The sequence below is a fragment of the Halichoeres trimaculatus genome, unplaced genomic scaffold (assembly GCF_033239565.1).
Source record: "Halichoeres trimaculatus isolate MK-OKI-2021-1 unplaced genomic scaffold, fHalTri1.1 fHalTri1_scaffold_6, whole genome shotgun sequence".
In the NCBI taxonomy this organism is placed as follows: Eukaryota; Metazoa; Chordata; class Actinopteri; order Labriformes; family Labridae; genus Halichoeres; species Halichoeres trimaculatus.
In genome coordinates this window covers 25,646,111-25,665,174 of record NW_027437184.1, presented here as the reverse complement: position 1 = coordinate 25,665,174, position 19,064 = coordinate 25,646,111, and the positions used below count along the sequence as shown (strand labels likewise).

General features: G+C 40.7%; 1 protein-coding gene across 3 annotated transcripts in view; it reads right to left on the bottom strand.

Moving 5' to 3' along the window:
* The window catches only part of abr (ABR activator of RhoGEF and GTPase), a 207,245-nt gene that overhangs the window by 50,032 nt on the left and 138,149 nt on the right, over window positions 1-19,064 (bottom strand). For all 3 annotated transcript variants that reach the window (XM_074671740.1, XM_074671741.1, XM_074671742.1), the window contains 6 exons: window positions 18,362-18,481; window positions 18,063-18,138; window positions 17,822-17,926; window positions 12,947-13,021; window positions 3,300-3,397; window positions 3,072-3,203 (listed from right to left, as the gene is read on the bottom strand). In XM_074671740.1, the coding sequence (XP_074527841.1) occupies window positions 3,072-3,203; window positions 3,300-3,397; window positions 12,947-13,021; window positions 17,822-17,926; window positions 18,063-18,138; window positions 18,362-18,481 (606 nt within the window). The remainder of the gene's footprint in view (window positions 1-3,071; window positions 3,204-3,299; window positions 3,398-12,946; window positions 13,022-17,821; window positions 17,927-18,062; window positions 18,139-18,361; window positions 18,482-19,064) is intronic.

Genomic DNA, 19,064 nt, shown 5'->3' with positions numbered 1-19,064 from the left:
GTCAGTCTTTGACAGCACGTGACGCTAATGATTATTTTCATTATTGATTATTGTGTTGTTGTTTTTTCCTCAAGGCATCGATCATCTTTACTGTCTATACTGTAGAAAATAGTGAAAAATGACTGACACCGCACCATACTCTTCATTCTTCTCAGTGTAAACCATTGGGGAAATTAAAAGCTTCAAACTGACAGATTAAAGAACTTTGAACAAAAACCTTGTTGCATTTTGTGACAGAAATGTGAATAAAGCTTCTGCTTTTTAATGCTGGGGTATAAAGTTATTATTATCTTTTTAGCTGTCACAATTCTGTCTTCATTCATTTTTCATTACTTGATTTTTGAAATGACTTGTTTTTGAGTTTGTTGTGTTAGGTTTGAAATCTGAGGTTATGTATTTTCTATTTTGTATTTTCTGTTTTGTGTGATCTCACATACGGTGCTACGGTGCTGTCTAGGTTACTGTTTGTGGCCAAAACCTTTTTATAAGATGTTTTGCATTTTTCTTTGTTCTTCTCACTTCCTTCCTTCACAACTGTCCCATGAAGTGTTTTTCTAAAAACTAAATTGTCAACTTTTACAGGAATAATCATGCTCAATCATCACTTTTGGGCCTCCATACATGTGTGTCAGTGTCTGTGTCTGCCTCAAACCCTCTCCTCTGCCTGTATGATGTTGTTTTGGTTTTGTCGGGACGTTTCTGGGCAGACAGTAAGCGTGGTTACCTCAGCTAATCACAGAGCGCCCAATGCGCAAGTAACTTTGCTGGTGATTAGTGAGCAAAGGAAGCTATCCCGAGCGGCTACGATAGTGGACGTAGCACAGACGCAAGAAAAACAAGCTAAGTGAAATGAAACGCCAAACAGGCAAAGCTATTTCTCAAACAAGGGTGAAGCTTGCCTCAACTTTCACTAGCTTTTGGGAACTTGGAGAGCAGCATAGGGCTAACAGCGACGTGAGTTTGCCTCCTACTGAGCAGGTATCTGTCAAATAACCCAGAGATTAGCTTGTGCTAACATGCTAAGTCAGGTGCACAGCTCTTAAGTCCCACGTAGAAATGCAATGCTGCAGGTGGTCGCCTCGGCTGGTGAGTGTGTTTCTGTAGTCAAAGTCAGAGACTGTGGGTGTGTGCTGCTGCTGGCACTGAGCCAAGGAGGCACAGAGTTTAAATTTGTGTTTACTAACAAGTAATGGAAATTTCCGCAGACCCTACCTTTAAGGTGAAAATTAACTGTGGACCAATAATTTAGCGTCTTTATAACTAAGCACACTCATAATATTAACATCTTCTCTATAGTAAACAACACAAAAACACCAGTTCCCCTTCATTGAGTCTGAACATGTGATTGTTTCTCTGTTTCCATCCTGCTCTTTTTTCCCCTCACAGCGACTCAGAAAACATGCGGTCTATTTATTTGTTTTTCTTTATTAATTTTTTTTGCTGTTGTTGGCTGGATGTGACTGTTCCCAGCAGCAGCAGTAGCAGCAGTGTGTTTGTCTCTATGCCTGGCAGCTGGGCCGGAGAGGTTGGGTTTTACTGTCATGTGTGGACAACGCTGAATCACTGACGGACCACTTATGTGAACAAGACCGTTGCTTTTAACAAACAGGAACAAATAAAACACCAGGGAATCCAGTTATGGCTTAAAATCTGCATTTTTCATTAAATCATGCTGGAAGTTTTTTACTTTTGCTTCTGAAAGCTTGTATCTCATTACAGTATCTCGTTGGGATAATGTCCCCTACAGTCTCCTCTCTGTGAGAGGTAACAGGAACTATCAGTGTATCTTTACTCAAAAGTCTAATCAGCAAACACCTAACTACTTTTTTCTTACCTCAACATTTTATTCAGTTTTCAGAGGCACACACAATCCTGCACTCAAACATGCATGTGCACAATTATTTCTGTAATCCCCTCACAGGTTGGCCAGGCTTTCATCAGGGGCCGACTCTTGACCCAATTACCGCCATCATACGGGCAAAGCAAGGTTCAATCCCTTTCTACCACGCTGCTCTTCAAGCATCCCCTGTGTTAAGATGAAAGAACTTTGTGCATGCTACCCACTTAATCTTTGCTTCAATTAACTCTTTCCCACATATCAAAGCTTTGGGAAAGAATGAACACGGGGCCAATTTAAAATGCACGTGGGTGTGATGTTGTTGAATGAGAGAAATGTGCCTCTGTGGTGCAGGCGTTTGCTCTTCAGATAAATCAAAGTCAGCGCTGAAAAAGACAAACCATCAAAGTGAATGAAGAAAGCTGGTGACAAACAGGAAATGCTACATCAAATATGCAGTGGGTGTTTTCGTTCCTTCTTTTTTTAAACGCTGCCTGAAAGAGCAGAAATTTAGGTCTGAAGAAAAAAAAAAACACTCAAGAAGATTTACGAGTTATTTTTGAGACATATCTTTGAGATGCAATGTTGTGTGAAAGACTGATGTCTGCCCCTGTTTTCTTTTTATCTGAGGCAGCAGATCTGTACTCCCCATGCTATTTATCTGTTATTCTATGTGCTGCTGCAACAAACAACACAAGATATAAGTCAGAGTCATCTGTTCAAGGTTAGAGCTGGAAAGTTTCAGAAGCGGGGACACAAGCAGCACTTGAGGGTAACATAAAGTGGTGATCAGAGAGACTCAAACTCTCTGAGCTGACACAGATTCATCAGGGGTCAGGCTTCACTTGACCAAACAGATTTTCCGAAGAATTTTTTGGGAAAGCGGAAACTTGAGTCCTCTGTAGGCCGTTCTGCAGAATCTAAACAATGAGGCTGAGTTTCGTTTTGATGCTCAGAAGCCGCAGAATCCACAGCGAAGGCAGGATTGAGTTAACTCGACTGAGAGGGATTTTTATAGGAACGTTTCTCACAACATGACAGGGGAAACCCCCAGTAAATAAACTCACTTTCAAGCTATTAATCCAACCAGCTTCGTTACATGCCACCACAGTGAAACTACATCATTGTGCGTGGAGGCTAGACGCCTCATTTAATGAGTCACATGCTGGAAAAAGTCCCAAAGAGAGGGCACAGCCGTCTCTTTCTGTGTCCCCACCAGCAGCTGTCTTCTTACCTGGACTTGTCCCTTTCCCATGATCTTGTCCACGATCTCGTTGTCGTCCTTGTTGAGCATGCTTTTGTCGTAACACTTCTCGTAGCATAGGATTCGCAGGTACTGGGAGCCCTCCAGTTCAATCTCAAACTCCTGATAAACCACAAAGACATGAAAAAGAGGAGGATTAAAGAGCTGCTGCAACATGTGGACAAGGTTAGAGAAATGTTGAGATGTCCTGAAACTGACTTCATTCCACTGCGGCTCTGACGTGTCTCTGAAAACACGCGTCTTGGCCTTGCTGACGAAGTATCCAAACGAGTCCACTTCAAGGGTGCAGTATAGATCTAAGAGGAAACACAGAAAGAGGACAGATACATGAAGAACGTTTAGATTTATAGACTGCTGTTTAAATGTTCTGCTGATGGATTTGCTTTATTTATGACCACTGGTAACATAACCCGTGTAACACAAGGGTGTTGAATGACACCCCTCCATTAATCATCACTTTAACACCTGGCAGTAAAAGTGCAACCGTTCAGGAGTCATTACAGCCACTAAATCAGAGTTTTACTGGTGAGTCAGGGTATGCAGATGGGATTGGGTGAAGAAGGTCATCAGTGCGGCACACAGAGATCATCAGCTTCCTTACTCTATGACAATGAGGACATGAACATTTTTCTTAAAAGGGCAATTTAATCTCTCAATCAGAATAAAAAAGAACAGTCATGTTATGCTCTTACACAACACCTCAGAGCATCTTCTTGCACAGTAACCAACACTAACACACCGCCTTTCTGTTGCTCACTGTATCATGTGCTCGGTGTCAGCCTTTCTGCTAAATGTCAGATTATTGGCCTGATTTGTTTTCAATGTCTGACAAGGATAAACTTTAGTACTTATTTGTGCATCGAATGTTAAATGCCCAACAACAGCATAAGAGGATGCAACAATGGGATGACTTCACTCAGGACTGCTCTCACCAAAGAGAGTTAATCATTTAATTTGGTGGTGGTGTGATTCTGTTTCTGTTTCTCCCGGCCTTTCCATGTGTCTATGTGGAGGGTAGGGGTGGGAGAAAATATTGCTGTATCGTAATATCAGGATTTTTTGTTTATCGATTTAAAGTCATGATTTTTTTATTCAAAAGTCACTTTTTAAAAAATTTAAATCCTTCATTTGAGTCTTTGTTTATAAGATGGGTTGGAAAAAGTTGAGATGTCAGATCCCCTGAGTAAGTATTCAAAACTGACTCTAATGTGATTTGCATTTTTGGGGGAAAACATGGCTCCTGATATAGTCTGGAGACATAATCATCATCATTTAACTTTTTAACTTGGTCTGGTGTTAAAAAACAAAACAAAAAAAACCCAACAAAATCTTAACTATCATAAGTATCGAAGAATCAAATCGTGAGAAAATCATATTGTCCCAGCTCAAGTGGAGGGCCAAAGCCTGAGGCGGGGAGAGCACGCCTCCCCTGTCTTTCATGTGCCTGTCTAAAAAGTCAAGGCAGGGAGAGCAGCAGCTAAGACCCCAGGAGTACAGAACAGAGAAGGCATCAGTGATGTTCAGTGATGATACTTATGACACTGATAAAATCAGACACAGCACATGAGGAGGAGCTGGAGTGGAGGTGGGCTGTGAAGTGGTTTACAGAGGAAGCAGCAAAAGCAGGAGAACTAAAGCAGTTTAAATACAGAGTCTATTTTAATATTTGCCAACTGGATGTGCAGATGTAACAGTAATACCACTACTACTTTTTCTGTGTATTAAAAACAGCCCTTTTATTTATCTATTTATACACTTTGTGAGATGCGATTGTTTTTCTATTTATATGTGTTCCTATTTTATGAAGTCATCTCTGTTAATACTCCTAACATTAAATGCATGTGACCTTTTATCTTAAATGAAACATCCAGGAGTAGTAATCCTCATTTTGATGTATCCTACCATGCAAACACAATGAAGCCTTTCAATTCAGGTTTCAGTAAATAGGATCTTTTCAATAAAGAGAAAATAAAGTTCTAAGCCTCTATGCTTTCCAGCTTATTGATCCTCCATTTATTGTTTATTTTTGTTTTTCAATGTCTCTACTCAGAGGACAGGGCAGTGGACAGAGAGGGAAACTGGGCCACACCACTCAGAGACTCACAGAGATCTCTGTACATGGGATGTGAGACTCAAGTGCTGAGCCGGACTGGTGCTTTAAAACCATCAAAGATCCATCCAACAGTCCAAAAAGTCTTTATTTTACAATCAGTGAAGACAAGACATGAACAATACAGTAGATAGTATCACTTGGAGGTACACGGAGCAAATATCTCCATCAGAGTTGTGCCACAGATGAAATCTTGTGTTACGATACACAAAAAGAGACCGCACTTGTAAATAGATATGTCTGAAGTAGCGTTTTGGTTTTCTAATGAATCAGCATGTAAATTACAGGAAAACGTTACATTCAATTAAAGTGAAGTTGTCCGTCAAAGTCTGGATATATTGTACTCTGTTTGCTGTCAAGACATCAATCTCTCCTTCCTGTGTACACATTTAAAACCAGCACCCCCTCCGCTGTGAACACGGTCACACCACAGCCGTCACTCCCCCGGGATCCTCCCTCATTCACTTCAAACACGGACCAATTAAAGTCTGTTAATGTGTTTCTGTAAATGCTGCTGTAGCTGTTCCTCAGAGCTCACTGCCGCCTGTCTGTAAAGTGTCTTTAGAACGTCCTTCAGCCAAGTCCTGATCCCTGGGGTTCACCTGTATCTGACAGCATGATGGATGGATGGATGAATGAATGGATGGAGGGATCGACCTCTCAGCAGGAGAGTCACAGAGATTGGATAAAGGAGACAGAAGTGTGTGTGCGTGTGTGTGCATCTGCTAAACACATAATGAACACAACACTTGAGGAAAGATGGAGAACACGTTCGTAAACAACAGCAGGCCTGGATTAACCTTATATAAAGATACCAAGCATACCACCTGCATGAACCATGACTGAATGCAGCAAACATGCACACGTGTAGTCATACAACATCACAAACAGGACTATACAGTGTAATCGACTCTCATTCCATCTGGTTTCATTCATCTTTGTTTGTTTTCTCTGTGTCCTGAAAGGCTCTGGCATAATTACTCTCAATGAGGAAGAGATTAGCAGTGGTGGTACAAGGGAAGTTCAACAGAGGGGAGTTCAGTGCGTCCATCTGGGGGATATTTATGAAATAGAGCGTTTAGCGTACACTACTGACAAACACAAATGCTAATAGAAGTCACCTTTGATTTTACATCCGGCACCACAAAAAGTCCCTGAAACATCTGTTTGATGTTGTTTTGGGAAGAAAACAAAGGCATTTCTGAAGTTTCACAGTAACCAGCTAATTTAGATGTTGTCATTTTTACATCACATAAGTTTTGCACTGATCATTACCTTTAAGGTAGAGTCAGCAGGAACTTTTACAGAATATTCCTGCTCAATCGTCCTCTATGGGTCTCTATACATGTGAGTCAGTGTCTGTGTCTGCCTCGAACTCTCCCCTCAGCCTGTGTGTTGGTGTTTTGGTTGTATTAGGACGTTTCTGGGTGGAGAGTAAGCATGGATACATCAACCAATCACAGAGCATCCAGTGCGCAAGTGACTTTGCGTGTTGCTTAGTAAATAGGAAACACTATCCCAAGCAGCTATAAAAGCGATAGCAGCTTGATAGCACAGAGCAAAAAAACACAACCAAAGTGAAACGAAACGCCAAACAGATGAAACTTTTTACTAGACGAGGGTGAAGCTTGGCTCTACTTTCTTTCTATTTGGGGCACAAGGAGAGAAGTTCGGGACAAAGAGCGATGTCAGTTTGCTTCATCTGAGCAGGTATGTGCCAAATACCATGTTTAGCTTGTGCTAACATATCAAGTCCGGGACACGGCTCTCAAGTCTCTCCCACGTAAAAACACAGTGATACGGGTGGTTGCTGGGCTATTGAGGGTGACTGTTGGAGGCTGTGGGTGTGCGCTGCAGCTGGCACTGATCCAAGGAGGAGGAGCCTAGTTTAAATGTTGTGTTTACTAACAAGTCACAAAAATTCCTGCGGACCCTACCTTTAAAGTCACTATCTTGACATAAAAATGAAGCAAATCATGGGCATGTATGTGCATATGTTTACTCCACCGAATTGCAATGTAGATATACAGTGTTGTTGTGCTTTGCTATGTGCTAACTGGTAGTAACATGTTGTGTTTGTATGTTGTTTATGTTTTTACATTTAACCTGACTGCCTTTAAACTCTTTCTTTATAAAGAGCCCTCCATAGCTTGCTCTTTTCAAAACAAGCACATAAATATGAGGGATTTTTGATTCTCTGCTATCTGTCAAATGGAAACTATAAAACTGATTTGTCTTGTCTTTTTCTTTTACTTCAGGTTTTATTCAGTTTTGTACATTTTTATGATAAAATAAGGTTTCTTTTTGATCTTTTGGAAAGTAAAGAGGGCCTCTGCAGCTATTCAAACCTTTTCAGCAGTTTTCTCTCAAAGGAAATTTCCTCTCCATCTGAAATAGGTTTATGTGCCCGGACCTAAAACTCAAACAAGGCCAGACAGTGCAGATTTAGAGGTCTTTATGTGTCCTCACTGGATCCAAGAAGGCTCTGAGAAGTAGGACAGACTAAAAGAGGCCCGGGAACACCATGAGTTTTCATTTTCCTGGCAGGTCACCATCAGACTCAGAGTATGGGGGGGATATATTTGTCAGCATGGGGTCTCTGACCCCTGAATGCAGGGGTTAATGGATACCATCCTTTTCCATCTCAATCAACTGAGGCCTGGAGCTCCCGTGGTCTCTGTGTGTTCTTAGACAGGGGGCTAATCTTTGCTGGAGGCTGTGCTGAATGTCGGGTCAAACTGTGGGTTCACAGAATTAGAAGACGGGCGATAATCAGTTAAACTAATCAGGGTCTGTACAGCTACAAGTCCCAGACTACAGAACGGTTAACTGTCTGAATGTTTGGCTGCAGGGCATCAGGAGACAATATTCCTCTAAGAGGAAAAAATAATGAGGGAAGGAGCAAAATCTAATTGTTTTTATAGAAAGCAGGAAAAGAAAGTTAATAAAAGCAAGTCTCACAGTAAATGAGGATGCATGCAGCTGCGGCTGGGTTGGAGGCAGGAGTCATGTGGACACCCCGGCAGAGTTTTGCCATTAATTTTTGTGGGAACAGTGGTGAGTGACAAAAATGTGGTTTTAATTCAAGCAATAAAAATACGAGTTAAAAAAAGGAGTACGGCGCATGACTCAAGCAGCAACAGCACTCTAACTTCTTTTGATGGTTTCATCAAGTCTGAATTAAGCTCTGGTCTCAGCAGCTGGTGAGGCTGGATCTCTGTTCACACTCATTGTTTTAGTTTCATTTGATTCTGCACACACTCTTCCTATGCAGCAACAAGCCACGGTGTGACCAAACACAAGCTGCAGCACCTGTTGACTGCACACAGGGTGTGCAATGCTCAGAGCCACCTGCTGACACTCATAACCTACATAAAATATACGCAGAGAACAGTATCCACACATCCTGCACCTCTCCACTCCCTCATGTTTTCCTCTGATATTTCCTGACAGAGTATTTGGGAAATGCTTGACTCTCGTCTCCTTCCTCTGTGACCCAGTTTTGGTACTCTGCCCCAGGCGGATTTTAAAGCCCTTTCCCACTGGTAGGTGGGTGGGGGTGGGGGGGGTAGATTGTTGTGACACAAATAACAGCTTCACTAAGATATTGGAAGAGATGCTAATGTGGATTTTCAATCAGGAAAGGAAACCAAAACAGGCTGTTCTGAATGATTGCACATCTACTTAACAATCTCAATCACTGAATAATGACTCGTATTTTCACTCATTACAAAATGAAATTCTTACACGGTGATGATTACCATATGCAACTTTTTACACACACAAAATATGCAAGTTCTTATAAAACATGCAGCTCGCATGGGGAGCTAAAAAATAGACTGGAAGAAAAATGTGAACGTTATCAGCTAAAAACAGTTTGATCTGTTTTATTTGATATAGTTTCCAATATGACAATAAATTGTGAAGAAAAATGCAAAAACCAATGCAACAAGGAATTAAGAATTCATGTCATGATGCAGTTATCTCAGATCCATGTGCTACAAATACATTATTCAGAACACTCTCAGCACTGTCTGCCATCACATAAACTACCAATATGAAAAGACAGCGTGACACTATGCGATTATGATACAGTAATAAATTAATCTTAATTCTGTGCCAATATTTTGATAGGAAAGCTGGAAAAAGAGAAGATAACAGGACCGCAGAGTGTGGAAAGCATTCAGCAAGACCAGCCTCTGCTTTTCAGGCACCTGGGTTTGACTTTCAACCAGTTCCTTAGATATAATGACCCAAATATGCCTCTGCTTAGTGATACAGAACAAAATCTTTGCAAAATCGATATCTCAATCATCAATCAGCCAATCAATGAAGCTGTAACGGAAATGCCGTATGAACAATCAGCAAAAAACCTACCAACCACATCAGACCTATTCTGTACTAAAAACAGAACACAGAAACTTGACACACAACATCTACAGTAGAGGGTGAATCTGATGCCATTGTTAAGTGATATCTAGAGAACATTTAAATACAGAAGTTTGTGCTTTTGAAGAAATGATCCAAACATTATTTGGACATGTTTTCCTCAGCACTGATCTCTGCTGTCAACAATATACCGCTGTCAGAGCTGGATGGGTTCATCATCTTAAGGGATACAATGACACATCCATTGATTTTTTTGGTGAAGGCAAAGTGCTCCGGACACAAGCCCAAAGTCAGTTAGGATGTAGATCAGGGGTCTCAAATTACGTGAGGGCCACTTCAGGTGTTCTACAAAAAGAAAAGGATAAAAATGTTCAAAAGAAGATGTGTTCTTCTCAAAATGAACTATTTTACAGTCATACTTGGCTTTTCTTGCTGAATGCTTGCTGCCAAACTGAGAGCTCTTCTTCCCAGACAGCTGGGCCAGCCCAAAACAGCACGTCACCCAGCTTTTAATCTCTCTTCATTGGCTTCCAGTGGCAGCTCAAATCAAATTCAAAGCTCTTCTTCTGGCTTACAAAACACTGACAAGAACAGCTCCTGCCTACCTGGGGTCCCTCTTCCAGGTCTACATTCCTTGCTAACTACGCTCTGCTTGTGAAAGACGCCTGGTGCTCCCAGCCCAGCACGGCTCCAAATCTCTAGCCAGACTCTTCTCCTCTGGTGTTCCCAAATGGTGGAATGAACTTAACTCTGTAGGATCCACAGAGTCCCTTTCTACTTTAAGATATATCTGAAAACTCATCTGTTCAGGGAACACCTAGGCCCTTAATCTGATGGTCTGTTTGTTGGAAAAATGACAAAAGAGATTTCAAATAAGGAAGAAACAAGCCAATGGATCTGGATAAGGATCTGGATTCTGTGAAACAATAGTTTGGCATGACATTCGAGAAAACAATGCCAGTTGTTCATCTTTTTTATCTCATCTTTTTTAAACTAAGGGAGTAGGGATAGTTACCTCATACAGCATAAGCTAGCAGGATGAGTACAGGCTCAAACAAGCTCCTCACCCTGCTGTCATCATACATCTCACCACAGACTCTTCTCTTTGCTGGGTTTTGGGGCATCAGGGGCTGACCTCACAATCTCTAAGAAGGTACCCACTTGAAAACTCAAGTTTAAATTCAAGTAATGTACTTGTTCTCTATGTTCACATGTCCTGTTCTGTCTCAGGATATCGGGGAAACTAGCAACCTGGTGGTTAGCAACATGACAAATCGGCAGAGAATATTGGTGTTTGTTAAAATGTAATGTTTTAATTTTTCATTGCTTCAATCCTCAACATCTGAGACTACTGATCCCTAATAGTACCAAGACTGTAACTGACCTAATCATCAGAAAATAAAGTGAAGTTTGACTCTATAAAAGATGAACACACAACCTCAGAATCAGATGGTCGTCTGATGGAGATGGAGCTGAACTTGCTGGTATCAGCATCATGGTTTCAGGCTCACACAGAAACACATACATGAATAAAACATCCACTCACGCAGCACATTTCTGACCCACAAACACAGGTGTTCTGTGCAGTGATAGTGCTTCATGAAGCTAGTTTTCTTCTTCAACGGCAAATATGAGCAGAGCATGATTAACTTATGTCCCTAATCAGATTGTGTTCACGTGCAGCACGTACTTTTTGTTTTTCTGCACCAAGAAATCAGCAGCAGTCACATGTTCTGCTGGATTCAGTAAAGAAGATGCTTTATTTGATTGTTTGTTTGTTTGTTTTCTCTACCTGGCAGAAGTGAGCGGTTTGAGGATCCAAGAACTGACTAAATAAAAATATCTTGAAAGGATTTTAGCTGGAACAAAAAACACAGGGAACGTGTTTGGACGCTCTTCAGATTCTAATAGTTGCATAAGTGGAACTTGGAGTGAGAGTTTTTGCTACACATCCCTGTTCACACAGGTCTTCTGACCATGTTTTCCAGTGATATTTTGTTTAAAGAGGGGGTGTTAAGCTTTCTCAAATTTTAAAAATTGATAAAAACTAACAATATATATGTTCATACGCAGTTTTTTAAACTGCTTTTCAATATATTGACTTCAACACCTAAGTCTGCCCATTGCTCTTCCCCTCAGACAGGCCTGGCCAATCAGAGGGAAGGGAGTTTTAGAAGCGTGGAGCCTCAAAGAGATAGGAGCAAAAACAAAAAGTTTCAGACACAGGCTGAAATAAGGGTTTTCTAAAACATCAGTGTGAGAAAATTGTGATTTTTTCAGCTTAAAATAATTTTAAGTTACTACAGTGGCACCAGAATAAAGCCTGAAAAAAGCACAATACCCCCTCTTTAATCTCTTTTTATATAAATCCTTTTTAAAGCTCTTAAACAGAGTGTGTATCACTGATTTAATGTAATGTCTCCTAAAATGTAACACCTCCACCATAAAGTGACCCTACACAGCAGCATCTCGTCATCCATCCTACTCCAGCTCTGAGGTTTGCGTGCCACACCCTACTTTTACACACTTCACTGGACCCACAAACATCAAACTGTATCAGTGCAGCAACCTAACACACACTCACACACACTCTTTGTTCATTTTTAAACCCTTCAAGCTCTCTGCACTCCATCGAGGATCAAACAGGCTTTCAGAAGAGAGAGCTTTCCAATCCATTACCCGGGAAGTTCCAGCGCGCGAGCTTTCACGTTCTAAAGGCTGTCATGGTAACTGAGGAAATCGCATTCCTTCATCTCCATCTCAGATATTTGATATTTGATCTGTGGCTTGTGCAACAGGGCACAAAGTGTACCGCAGCCTCAGCTGTCCACTACTGACACGTCTGAGAGGGAGCAGTGCTGCCAACATCACACTGGGCTGATGAAAAACACACATCTGCACTCGTCCTACAAAGGAACAATTGTCTTAGACCGCAGGCATCAGTGACAACTGGCGTAACGTTTGCCAGCAGATTAATTTCAAAACTCTCCTTGTGCTCTGTGTGATCTAAGATATTCTGCCTCTTTCATTTTTATGTCTTTTATGCGTTTTTGTTAAATAACAACAACCACACAGATTCCACTGTGGCTTCCACTCATCCCGTCAGACTCTGTCTTTCTCCGCTCCTCTGTGATCCTCCTCTCCAGCCCTCCATCTGGCGGTCTCTCTACTGGACTGTGGAATGATGGAAACTGCATGTGCTGACTGCAGTGACTGACTGGATCATGTGTTTTGCTGGCAGATATACGGTGTGTGTGCACAGCAGCCTTGTATGAGGGGACACTGAGGCGGAGTGTGGTCAAAGAATAAGAGGGAAAGAGAAAATTACAGTCGCTGCTTGACTTACTGGCTGACTCCTTGAATCCTTTGGCCGAGTGGACGATCACATGCAGAAAGCCGTACAGGCCAGGAGTCTCCTCATCTGGAAAAAAACAAGCACAAGGAGAAGATATTTCAGTGCACAGAACCATACCCTGTTAAAAATATGAATTCCTGCATGTGATTCATAGAAGAATATGAAATAAGGCGTCTGTGTTCATGTTAGATATATTGATATTTAATAAGTCTGATTCCCCAAGAGCAAATTGGTCCCATTTTTGAGGCTCTGAATGTTTTGTATTTCTACTTGGAAAGTTTTTGTGTCCAATACCTTACCATTTATTGCCTAGAAGAGGTAGATTATAAAAATAATCCCAGCAACCGAAATCAGAGATAAACAGAGAGAAAATAAAAGGTGCCAAAAGAGCATTTAGCATTAAGCATTTATCGGCTCTGCAAAAACTCAAAAATTAGCGAGTTTTTAAGTCTTCTTGTGGTAAATCTTTATTTTAGAGGTCCACAAATTTCATCACACTTAGGTAATAATGAGACAAAGTTTTTTTCTGATTTCTTTAAAATTAGCACATAAATTCTTTAAGATAATGTCCAAAATTTATTGTCGCAAGTCATAAACAGCTGCTTAGTTCTTGAATACAGAAGTTAGGTTCATTGTTTCCTCTGATAATTACCACATAACTTATGTAATGTCCAAAATTTATTGTCGTAAGTCACAACTGGTAGCTTACTGTTTTTTTTTCAGTTTCTTTGAAATTTACTCAAGGGAAGAAAGTGACAATTAACAAATAATTCATTTGAAATTAAATCACAACACACCATAAAATGTCTTTAGAAGTATCCCAACATTTCTGCTATTTCCAGAGAAGCAGGTGATAAATTACTGCTTAGTTCTTGAAAACAGAAGTTAAGTTCATTGTTTCCTCTGATAATTACCTTTGAAATGTTCAGTGAATTCGATTTCCCAATAAGCAGTTGATAGTTAGCTATTTGTTATTCAATTTCACCAAGTTCATTAGTACCAAGTTTATTGATACATAATTGAGATCACATGTAAAATGATAAACCTTTATGATCAGGCCTTTAATGTTTTACATGATACAACTGAAGGCTTCAGATGTGATATTCACCAAGAGTGGGGTTGTAAATTGGCCTTACCTGATTGTGATAGACACTGTGAGTACAGGCGCACAGCAAAACAGAATCTGGCCAGAAGTTATGAGCTAATTTTCACCAAATTCTCATGAAATTTCAGGGGTAATTTCAAAGAAATAAGAAAAAAAATTGTCTAATTATTACCAAAGTCTGATGAAATTTGCAGACCTCTAAAGTAAAGTGTTATCGTTCTTGCAAGTAAAAACACGTTATCAGACTTAATATGAACCATATTCACCTAAGAAGTCCAGAAAAATGTCTTGATTAAGAGACAAAAATGAGTCCTGAGTTTCCTGGAAAGAGCAAAATAAATCTTCCGATGGGGTGAGAAGGAATTTGACTCGTCAACTTAACCAGTTCATTTTTTCCCCATTTCCTGATATATATACATGTATTTAATAAAAAGCAAAGGCATCATTTTGTATCTTGAATTATGACACTTTTCTGGACTTTGAAAAGAGTGAAAATACTTAAAGTATTTTAAAATATGAGATAAAAATGCTCAACAGATCAACTCTGGACCTTTTCATGCATCTCTGTCTTGGTGGTCTAAACTGTGGCCAAGCATGTAAATATAAACCTCCCCTAAACTAACTGTTCTCACCCCATAATGCCTCGGAAAAGACACATATTATACTGTGACATAAGCTCAGACTTGAAAATTTTGCACCAGGGGAAAATAAACTATCTGAAGACTCAATCTAAAACTGTTATCACAACCTTTCACCAAATCTCTATCAGGCGTCACATCAATAAGCACAGACCTCTTCTGACATTACATCTGAGCTGGCTGCAGAGTGGAGGATTGTGGGTGGAGGTACAGTGTGTTGGGTGGCCTGATTTACCCCTCACACCGCTGCTGAAACATGAAGGGGGACTCTGTGTGTCCTGCTCCGGCTGAGGCCTGTGGAGCCTGGCTGTTTCCTGGTAAATAAACTCTGACACGGAGAGGGCTGCAGGACTGTTTGGAGTTTCAGGAGGAGGCCGAGAAGAGAGCAGTCACACTCCGGGGTGTTAAGTGAGTGTGTGTGTGTGTGTGTGTGAGAGAGAGAGAGCTACAGAGAGGGTTCAAAGGTTCAGCTCTGTCGTGGCCTGTTCACCGCTTTAAGAGTGACACTGATGTCCTTTTCTTTTAGTTACAATCTAACTTCACTATGAGCCGTTAAACTCCACTCACTAATATGAGCATGGATAACAACACCACCATCAACAGCACCATCAGTGTGGTTAATTTAAAGTGTAAGTATCTCATGGTGTTATTGGATATCATCCATCATCTTTGAAGCATTCATTCAGCAGCTGGTCTCCATTTAAACCCTACTGTGCTCCCTGCGTCACGTCACTGGGGTGTGTATGTTCAAGCATGTGTTTAAGTGAAATGAAGGGCCTCTGCTGTTTTAACACACAGGCCTGATATAAATAAAGCAAAGTAAACTGACAGAAAGGTAAAGGTGTGATCACTTCAGAAAAGTTTTGCTCTTTTTGTGAAACTTCTTCAGATAACGTGTGTTGTCATGTGGTGCTGTGTAAACAAAGACTGATCGATGTATGTCTGAAAACTGTAAAATCTAACAATGCATGACCATCTATGTGACTTCTAGACATGGCCATTAAACAAGAACACTGGGTGTTTAATAGTTAAACAGTCTTTGCTTCCTAAAGGTGTCTGACTGAAAGACTGAAGTACAATTTTCTTGTTAATTCAGAAAAACTGTGTTTCTCACTGTTTCCACTCACAGAGACAAATCCTCATTAAAGGATTGAAGACAAGGACAGGTGTTGTTGAATTTCAGGTCATCAAAAACAAACTCTCCACAATAAGTCTTAGTGAGAGACTAAACTTCTGTCTGACTCTCTCCTGGAAATGATTTGCTCTTGTGTTCCTTGTTTGTTTAAGAAATGATAGTGGTGAAAGTGTAATTAGCAGAAACATTAAGAAGAGGTGGCGCGTGAATCTGCTGCAAAAAATATAAAATATAAGATTTTAGGGGTGGGAGGAAAAATCGTAAATCAATATATTGGGGTTTTTTGTTTGACAATATTAAAATCAGGATTCAAATTTTTTTTTTTTTTTTTTTCAAATTCAGATTCTTCATTTCAGTCTTTGGCTGTTTTCCAAAACACCTACTACACCAGCAGTGTCTACTAATTTGGCTGAAATTCAGTCTGTAGTATTCAGTTTGCAAAAACTTGCAAAATCTGCAGTATACTAAAAATCCCCGGATATCCAACTGATCCAGGAAAAATTCTCGGTATGCAACGGACCAGTCTACCTGGCAAACTGTTACCCACAATGCAGGGCGGTGACACTGTTTGTCAATGCAGGTGACAGGTTTCAGTGAATTATCGCCATCTAGTGGAATGAGTCAGCACTACAACTACAATACAACAACACTAACGTTAGACCGTCCATGAGATAGAAGTGAAGTGATGAGAAAGAAACACCCGTGAACCTTGACACTTCTGGTTGTAAAAGAGGTGTTTACTTCTACAAATTCATTAAAGCTCATATAAAACACTAATTACCCTTTTTTATAGGATAATGTTATATCAGTCAATGATGTAACTTTTGGTCTAAGATCGAAAATCAAGAATGATGATTCTGCTGTTTGATAAGATTAACAAAATAGCTAAATGCTGAGATCTGCCCAAACCCAGCATCATCTGTAGCTCCACCTACAGAGACTACAAACCAGAGTAGTATACTACAAAACAGAAAAGTCATACTACATACTACATGCAAAAGCAGTAGGTACTATGTAGTGCCTACTACATACTACATTCATATGTAATATGTAATAGGGGATTTGGAAAACAGTCTTTGTTTATAAACTGCATTGGAAAAAAGTTTCCACTTTTCTCCAGCAGAGGGTCTCTCTGTCTCGTGTGATGAACATTTTATGGGAAAATATAGCTCCTGATATAGTCTGTAGACATCGTCATCATTTCACTCTTTCACGAGTTCAAGCAAACTAAAAATCACAAAAATCTTAAATATCGGGGACTCGCAATTTAAATCGAATGGACACTCAAAAAATCGTTATAGAATCAAATTGTGAGAATTGTATATCATCCCAGCCCTGTAAGATTCACAGTTGTGTACGCTGCAGAAGTTCCGTTCATGTTCCTCTCAAAGTTGCCCTTTTCAGAAAATACCACAGTCCCTGTGATCTCCACTTTAAATGTATTGAATTTCAAAATAACGGCCCCCATGCATCGGGAGTCGCCTGAGTGATCATATACTTTTTGTCATCATGATAGAAACGTAAAGACAGTTTTCCTCTCCCTGTCTCAAACACAGTAGTCATGCGTGTGTATCATGTTTCCATGTGAAAGCAGAGACCCTCGTGTCACTCTGGGAGATCAGAGTGGGTCGTCCAGATGGCTTTAATGCCACCACCAGACTGTGAAAGTTGTACAATGTGGAGATCTGGAGCAAAAACAAACATATAGGAGCAGGGAGCTGAGAGCGGGCACGCTGCGTGGCACTGACTGCGAGGAATCAGAAACATATTGTAACCCACTTTTCCTTCCCCCTCTCCCATCATGTGGCTTTTTTGTGCTGAGATGGTCGAAACGGGCACTTCAGTGTGACTTCAAACTCTGAGCAGAGGAGAAAGATGAGAATGTGGGTCTATGTGATCGCCAATGAGGAGAAAGTCAGATAAACTGTGAGGCATTTAAACGAAAGAGTAGAAGAAGAAAGAGGTTATTGTGTGAGGGGGTCTCTTACCGTCTTTGTTACTGGTGACAGGAATGTTGTGGACAGTTCTCAGTTTGAAACAGGAGCTGGTCAGGACCTGCAGTTCCACAGAACTTAATACACACGCCTGCAGATCTGGAAAACACAGAAACCACACGGATATGGTCAAACTGTGTTGTGGCTCTGCTTGTAAAAACTATTTCAAAAGCCCTGTAACTAGATACACACAAGGACAGAAGTAGCCAACAATTATACCAGAGGCTGAGGTTACCTTTCTTCTGTAGTTTCTGGATGCTCTCTTTCCACTCTGACCTCTCGTAGTCTGAGGAGAGGAGGAACAGGTAGCTCTGCGTACACACAGGGAGACAAACACGGTTAAAAACACCAAGAAAACGTAATATCTGCTCTGAAAAAACTATTCATCACTTTTAAACAAACCACTCTTAAAGAAATGCAGGGGAGCCTTTGAAGTAAAGCTCATCCATTTCGAAGCAACATCTCCCCCTAGTGGTGTCACTTGAACAGTGCAGTGCCAGTGAGGCAGTATAGCAGTATGAGACAGATCATCACCTTTCCATGTTTGTTGTGGATGCGGAAAGGGATTGTGGGTGAGTGCAGGAGCAGCCAAGACTCCTGCTCGTTCATCTTCTTCCTCAGACGCTCCACACGACTCTGACCCTTTGGTGCTTTCTGTAAACACACATATACAAAAACATAAGGATACAGAAACGAGAGGTGGGCACAAGTCTTTTTTCATTGGTCCAAATCGAGTCTTAAGTCTTTAGGGGCAGCAGTAAGTCCCAGTTGAGTCTCCCAGGCTTCAACCAAAGACAAAATGAAGGTTTCTGGAATGATGTTGTGGATATTTTTCCCCCATTCATTAAAAAGGAATTAAACAGAGTTGGTACTCAACATCTCGAAAACAAAGTCAATTATCTTAGGATCGAGTCATAAAGTGTTGTCTAGACCAAAAATGAGTTTGAGTTTGTCTGGGGAACCTATAGAACAGGTTAACAAAGTGAAGTTACTGGAACCAACAATTGATAGCCACCTGTCAAGGGCAGAACACATTGAGACTATCATGTAGGAGGTGGGTTGTGGTATTATTGTACACCTGTGTGGTCCTCTGCATCTAAGGGTCAACTGAAGAAACCGCGAACTGCCCAGAACAGAGCTGCCAGGTTGGTCTTACATTGTCCAATAAGAGCAAACACTGTCAGTATGCACCGTCAACTTACATGGTTAACTTTGGAGAACAGGCTTGTTTTTTTAA